Raw genomic sequence first — 7611 nt, 5'->3', positions numbered from 1 at the left:
CCCCAAGGCTGCAGCCCCCTGGCAGGTGACAGACCTCCCTCCCCACCACACTGCCATGACGCAGGATGCGGAGCTCTGCCTCTGCCCAGCTCTGCCGGGATTTGTGCACAACTGCAGGGACTCTGCTTTCCTCTCGTGTGACACAGGTGACAACACCTCCCTGCTTTCATCAGAGGCCCAGAAATCTTCATGCTCAAAGGAAGTGCAAACTTTAGCAAGGAAGTTTGGGTTGCAGTGGCCAAAGCCTGAGGAACAGCAGTCTAACAAAGTAGTTTCAGTTAGCTACAAGATCAGTCCTCTTATCCTGAACCTCCATTCCTGCAGACTGACACCGGAGGAGCTGATGAAAGTTGGGGTGAGTCCTGCTGGATTAATGCAAATGCTTTATTACAGCAGACGGAATTCCCACATCCACTCACCCTGACCTTTGGAAAAGGTCTGTCTCAACAGACCGGTGATCAAGCTTGTCTCAGCCCGGAAACAAAAGCATCAGATGAAGCACAAGCAGCCCAGTTTCTCCCCATGAACCAGAGGGCCAGAAACAAGGCTGCAGTCCCCACGGTCACAGCAAACTGCAGATGACCAGGGCCACTACAGCCACAACGAGCTTGCAGTCAGAAACACTAGGCTATGAACAAAGCCCAGATGAATTTGCATGACACAGAAGTCAGCAATAAGAGGAAGTTCCTCCACTATCTCACCTGCCTCAACATCCATGAGCATCAGTTTGAAGGCTGGGACATAGCTGCTCTCAACTCTCTCCAGCAGCTCCATCATGTTCCTGACCTTCTTCATTCTCAGCTGACTGTAAATGCATTCCAGGTCATCACACCTACAGCAACCAAGACACGTTACAAGTCCACACTGGGGCAGCATCAGCTGCCCCTCCACACCATCCATTTCCCCTGGGCCTGATTCAGGATTTCCTCCAGCTACACATGGACTGGGTCCCAACAGTGAAAGGAAATGGGAGGAAGCTCCCGCAGGAAGCATGGACAAACCCTACAGGACAGACAGACTGTGCTGGGGTTCAGCATGCCAGCAGCTCTGTTACTGGCAGGACACTGCTGAGAAAAGCCATCAGATGTTTCTGCAGGTATTAGTAACAGCTCTCCAACAGGCAGGGTTTTGTCCTAAGTCAGCCCAAACCAACATGGCACAAAGGTTTTGAAATGACAGGAGGAAATTCTACTCTCTGGCTCTTGAACATTTAAACCTCCTCTGGCATCCACAGATGAACAGCAGCCAGCTGAGGGGCACCGTTTACAGAAGACCCTACAGAAGGTGTCTGTCAGCTCTTACTCCTGTGGCTGGTTCCTAGTGAACAGCAGCAGAATGTTTCTCATACGACTCCCTTGAGGTGCAGCTCCTGTGCTGGGGCTAAGTTAAAACACAGCCAGCTGCCCAGTGACCTCCCAGACACTTTGCAGGTCATGATTATTTTATGTGTGGGAGAAATTTTCCTTAGGTCAAGTCTTTACATGAACATGAGGCAGCCTGCTCTTCTCAGCTCACAGAAGTAGCAGCTCTGTCTGTCACCAGCACTCTCCCTCCACCCAAAACCAGCGCCAGTGACCACCCGCCCTGGCCAGGCTGCCCAGGATACCTGTTCTTCCAGAATTCCAGTTCCACCTTCGGGTTAGGGTTGCTGCCTTGCAGGAGAGGCTCTGAAGACTCTTTCTTCAGCACTCCCTGGATTTGGTAGCTCCAGTCTATGATGGCTGACTCAGCGGCATGTATAAGAGATTTATCTATCAGCTCCAGGCTGCAGAAAACGTTAACTTTGGTTAACTATGCTTTCCACTTGTTGATGGGCATTACTGAGTTGGATCTACTTCAAATGACCCCATGGGCAGCTGGATTTTACAGATTACAGTCTAGCTTCACATTTCAAAACCACAAAACAATCAAAACTCAAAAGATTTTGCCATTGCTTTAATACAGAAATTACACCCTGGAGAAAATGGATGAAGCTCTGCAGCAGCGTGCACAACAACACATTGTTCATAAAACAAATGGTGGAAATAAAGAGCCAGTGGCTACCTCTCTGCACAGCCACTCACTGTTGCATCAGATTCATTTGGATTCAGGGTCTGACCTGGAGACCCAGACCTCCAGCAAAATTATCTCTCCCTGTACTGTTCTCCCTGAATCTATTTTATCTCCCCACAGCCATAAACTTGCTTAATTCAGAGAGAAACTACACAAAGTGGGATTGCATGTTGAGGGCAGGTCACCTCACTGCCTTGGAAGCAGTAACTTCTCACACAATCCCGCCTGCACCACATCCTGTCTGAGGAGTGATTAATTCCGCTGCACTCGCTAAACACATCTCGTGAGGTCCCACAGGTGCAAGCACACAGCCTAGACATGACCATGACATGATGTGCAAATGCATCTGCCTCTGTGAACCTTCCAGACTCAGTTATTTTAGACTGGGCCAGGCTCACAGCACTGCAACAATCAAAATCCTTCCACTCCAAGCTTCAGGAACCAAGCTGACTCCTTGGGAAGACCAGGGTGAGAGTTCCCCAGCTGCAATGTAAGCGCCCTGACAGACCTATCAGCTAGCAAAGGGTGGTGACTCCTCAGGTGTTGGACATTTTGCAGGATAAAGACTGGCTGCATAAGAGGCTCAACCTCCTGTAGCTACCCACTGATCTGGATGAGGGGATTGAGTTCACTCTTGTTAAATTTGCAGATGACACCAAACTGGGCAGGAGTGTTGATCTGCTTGAGGGTAGGAAAGCTTACGTGGGGGTCTGGACAGGATGGGCTGAGGCCAGTTGTATGAGGTTCAACAAGGCTTAGTGCTGGGTCCTGCACTTGGGTCACAACAACTCCATGCAGTGCCAGAGGCTTGGGGCAGAGTGGCTGGAAAGCTGCCTGGTGGAACAGGACCTGGAGGTGTTGGTTACAGACAGCTGAACAGGAGCCAGCAGTGTGCCCAGGTGGCCAAGGCCAGTAGCATCCTGGCTTGTATCAGAAACAGTGTGGCCAGCAGGACTAGGGAAGGGATCTTACCCCTGTACTCAGCACTGGTGAGGCCACACCTCAAATGCTGCATTCACTTTTGGGCCTCTCACTACAAGACAGACATTGAGCAGCTGGAGTGTGACCAGAGAAGGGCAACGGAGCTGGTGAAGGGTCTGGAGAACAAGTCTTATGAGGAGAGGCTGAGGGAACTGGGTGGTTTAGCCTGGAGAAGAGGAGGCTGAGGGGAGACCTTATTGGTCTCTACAACTACTCGAAAGGAGCTTGTACAGAGTTGGGTGTTGGTCTCTTCTTCCAGGTACAAGTGATGGTACAAGAGGAAATGGCCTCAGGTTGTTTCAGGGGAGGTTTAGCTTAGATATTAGGAAAAATTTCACCAGAAGGGTTACCAAGCTCTGGAACAAGCTTCCCAGGGAAGTGGTTGAGTCACCATCCCTGGGGATATTTAAAGCAGGTGTAGATGTGGTGCTTAGGGACATGGTTTAGTGGTGGACTTGGCAGCATTAGGTTTACAGTTGGACTCAATCATCTTAAGGGTCTTTTCCAACCTAAATGATTCTGTGATTCTATTCTATGATTCTAACTAGTCAGAAAATCTGAGGTGGCATTTCTGAGGACTGTCCCTCAAGGATCGTAAGTAGAACTTCAGAATCATGACAGCTACCAGGAAGGTCTAATGGAAAGAACCAAAAATATCAAAGTTATTAACTTCTTGAAGAGAAACACAAGGAAATGAAGTGGGTGTCTGGGAAGACACCCTACTTCCCCAGGAGGACAGGAACAACAGGTTCTAAATCTCTATGGGACCATGAACAGTTTAGGAGGTTGCAGGGAGTTATAGGTGTGTTTTCCTATACCTTTGTATGATAAATCTGATTTTAAAGGAAGGCAGAATAGTCCTGACCAAACAGGCAGCCTGTGTCACTAACAAGCGAGTCATTTAACTGCAAAACAGTGTATTTCGGGAGCATGCTTTGGCAGACAGAAGCCAGGAAAAGAGAGAATCCTACTTTCCCATTCAGTGGCATCAGTAAAACAGGAGAGGTTTTGCCCACAGGTTTGGGTTTTTTTCCTCAGTGATCCAAGCAACTCATTGCTGTTCTGTGTGCCCACAGGCCTTTACACTTTCTCAGTTTTTCCCACCTATAGTATTGCACCTCCCCCAGAGCCAGAGCCCATAAACTAGAGAGCAGGTAGAGCAAAATATACACCCATCTGAGCAGTCTGGATGAGCAGCACATGACAGGGAGCAAGAAGAGTCCCCATGATTGGGGGGAGGATCCCCAGAAGACACAGAACATGTGTCAGCAGGAGAAAACCCAGTGGAGAAGAAGGGGTGGTACTCACAATTTCTCATTTTCCAGATCAATGTCCTCGATTCCCTCCGAGCCGGCTGGAAGAGGCAGCAAAGTCTTGCCCTTTACTTGGCCAACAACCCTGAAAACAGTACTTTTTAGGCTGTGGACATGACGTATAATGTCTTGTGACACCACTCGTGGCCAGCCCTGATGGTTCTTCTGGTTTGTCAGGATGGGCACAATCACCTATAGAAGGAGTCATGAAAGAGCAATGGAGAAGAAAGTGCTGCAGGAGACAGACAGGCCACCAGGCTCTGAGGTCATTTCTCAGCCAAGCCTGGAGACCCATATTCATTGCTGTCTTAAGCAGTTCCCCGTCTGTGTGAAACAAGGGCAGGTGATGATGAACAGGCCCCTCTGCAGGCCCACTTTGTATATCAGAACACCCTCCCCTCTGAATCTAAGCAGCTGAGAAGGGTGGAAACCAGCAGACAGTGAGCAGCCCTGTCCCCAGGCTCTCCCAGCCTCTCAAACCTGCAACTAGAGATAGCTCCATGGGTTCTTCTCCACTTGCCCTCACCACCTCCTGGTGCTTGCTCGCCATTTCACAGCCAGTGGGCAGGGGAAGCAGGCAGGGGCATGGGCTTCAGGCAGCCTTTTAAGACTATCAGAGCTGGGCTGAACCCACAGGCTGTCCCTTGACAGCAACCCCCATTATGCTGAAAGCAAAGGTCTTCTGGTGCCTCCTGGGATCTACTGTTGGTGAGGATCACCTAGGTCCCATCCCAACTGTACTGCACATCTTGAGCACAGCCACTTTCTAGGTTATTTTCCAAAATTGCAGCCCACTAAATATGATTTTTGTCTTAATCTCTGAAAGTTCCCAACTGACCCAACAGCATGGGGTCTCAGGGCTGGCCTGAGCTTGCCTGGACCTGAGCTGCTTTTGGCTTCTTTGAGCTGTTATAGCAACAGTGTGTCTGTCACCAATCCTGGGCTGGCTCTGCTCTGGGACCAGCCTGTGGCAACAGCCAAGGTTGGCAACTCACCACAGGCTGCAGGGGAGTCTCTGCTCCAGTGCACAACCCCCTCCTTTCTTCCCCTGACCTCAGTGTTCACATAGGTATCTCCCTCACAACTCCTCCTCCTAAATTCCCCTTCTTAATCAAATACATCACCGCAGAGGCGCAGCTCCTGTTGCGAATTGGCTCAGCTTTGTCCAGAAGCAGGTCTGACATGGAGCTGAGGGAGCTTTGAGAAGCTTCTCAGAGGGGCCCACCACTACAGAGCCCTCCCCTGATACCAAAACCCCGCCACACAAACCCAGCACACTGTTACCAAGCTCAGGGGAGGCTAAAGGTATAAAACCAGCTACATTATGGACACAAAACTGAAGAGGAGTAAAGCAGCCCAGCACCACAACAATGTCATCACAGGATGCTGGAAGTTCTTTGTAACCATGACTAGTGCTGTAGACCTCAGGAAGACTGGCATCAGCAACCTTCATGCCCAGGGAGCTGCAGGAAAGGGAGCACAACCCCAGGGAACACAGGCAGGTACTGCCCAGTTCACCTTCAACAGTTTTAGCTACATTATTAGCAAGTTTTGTCTCCATTACTTAAATCATCATGTGGACTGCTAATGCTAGTAGTGTTGTAACTAATCAAATGATAGCTGTTTATTTTCATTTTGATTGTTAAAATAATAACTGGGCTTACAGTGAACGCCCAGCTCCACAGAGAGGCGTGTGCTCCCTTCAGCCATCACAAGAGTTGTGACAAGTAGGCAAGGTCACCCCAGCTGTGACCCACAGCTCAGCTGCACTTCCTCACTGAATAAAGACATAGTTATGGTGCGTCTATTCCTGATGTCTTAATTGACCCGCTGAAAGTTTGACATAAACTATTACTTTCACTGGACAAAGTCTTCAAAGACTGTCCTAAAAACCTCAGACAAAAGACTCTGCAGGAAGTGCTCGTGCAGTGGGCAGAGCAAGGCATGTCCCCAACCTCAGGAAATTGAAGACCTTTCCCACCTTCATGCAGACCCACCCCATCCTCCTGACCCAGCCCCACCCCTCTGTTTTCCTTCGTGAAGTTTGAGAGGAAAGTGGGACCAAACCCAGGCACGATCTGTTCCCTACGGCAATACCACATCTGTCTGCACAGGGGTGTTGTGGTTTGAGCCCAGAGGGCAACTGAGCACCACCCAGCACCCACTCACCCCTTCCCCCCTGCACTGGGAAGGAGAAAAATTAATCAAAAGGCTCAGGAATGGAGATAAGGACAGAGAGGGGTTGCTCACCCATTAATGATCACAGGCAAAAGACAGGCTCGTTAGGGAAAGAAAAAGGACATGACTTTAATTCAAAACAATAACAACACTTAACAGACAGAATGGGACAGTGAGAAGCGTTACCATATCTTAAAAACACCTCCCCCCACCCCTCCCTTCTTCCCGGGCTATCTTTTTCCCAGTATCTCTCCCTCCTCCCCTAGCAGTGCAGGGGCAAGGGTTGGGGGGTGCAGCCAGTCCCCTGCTTCGACCTGCAAGGCTGGGGGCGGGGGTGGTGGGCAAAGCACTCTCAGCATTCCTCCCCCTGCTCCCCAGGGCATCCCTCTCACTGGAGATGTCCTCCACAAACTCTCTGCATTGTGGCTCCTCCACACAGAATACATTCTTCTCAAGATGCTCCGGTGTAGGTTACCTCTAGGTGTTCCAGTCCTCCCAGGGCTGAACTACAACAGCAGGGGCTTCTTCTGTTGACTGCCAGCTGAACAGGAGCCAGCAGTGTGCCCAGGTGGCCAAGAAGGCCAATGGCCTCCTGGATTGTGTCAGCACTAGCGTGGCCAGCAGGGACAGGGAAGGGATCTGACCCCTGTACTCAGCACTGGTGAGGCTGCACCTCGATGAGTGGGTTCAGTTTTGGGCCCCTCACCCCAAAAAGGCCATTGAATGACTCGAGCGTGTCCAGAGAAGGGCAACGGAGCTGGGGCAGGGTCTGGAGCACAGGTCTGCTGGGGAGCAGCTGAGGGAACTGGGGGGGTTCAGTCTGGAGAAGAGGAGGCTGAGGGGAGACCTCCTGGCCCTCGGCAACTCCCTGACAGGAGGGGGCAGAGAGCTGGAGATGAGCCTCTTTAACCTAGTAGTAAGTGACAGGACAAGAGGGAATGGCCTCAATCTGCGCCAGGGCAGGGTCAGGCTGGCTCTGAGGAAGGATTTCTGTGCAGAAGGGGCTGTTGGGCGTTGGAATGGGCTGCCCAGGGCAGGGGGGAGTCCCCGGGATCCCTGGAGGGGTTGAAGAGTCGGGCTGAGCCAG

The 7611-nt window shown here is 50.8% G+C and overlaps 1 protein-coding gene across 1 annotated transcript in view; it reads right to left on the bottom strand.

The window, feature by feature from the left end:
- Positions 1–4896, bottom strand: part of DNAH9 (dynein axonemal heavy chain 9) — a 206644-nt gene extending 201748 nt beyond the window's left edge. Inside the window, exons 1-4 of the mRNA XM_026861253.1 lie at positions 4867–4896; positions 4342–4538; positions 1607–1765; positions 702–832 (exon numbers count right to left, since the gene is read on the bottom strand). Of these exons, the coding sequence (XP_026717054.1) occupies positions 702–832; positions 1607–1765; positions 4342–4538; positions 4867–4896 (517 nt within the window). The remainder of the gene's footprint in view (positions 1–701; positions 833–1606; positions 1766–4341; positions 4539–4866) is intronic.
- Positions 4897–7611: the final 2715 nt, after the last annotated feature.

This window comes from Athene cunicularia, assembly GCF_003259725.1.
Source record: "Athene cunicularia isolate RWA chromosome 18 unlocalized genomic scaffold, athCun1 chr18_part1, whole genome shotgun sequence".
In the NCBI taxonomy this organism is placed as follows: Eukaryota; Metazoa; Chordata; class Aves; order Strigiformes; family Strigidae; genus Athene; species Athene cunicularia.
Note: the sequence above shows the minus strand (reverse complement) of the source record. Positions and strands in the feature narration are given on the sequence as shown.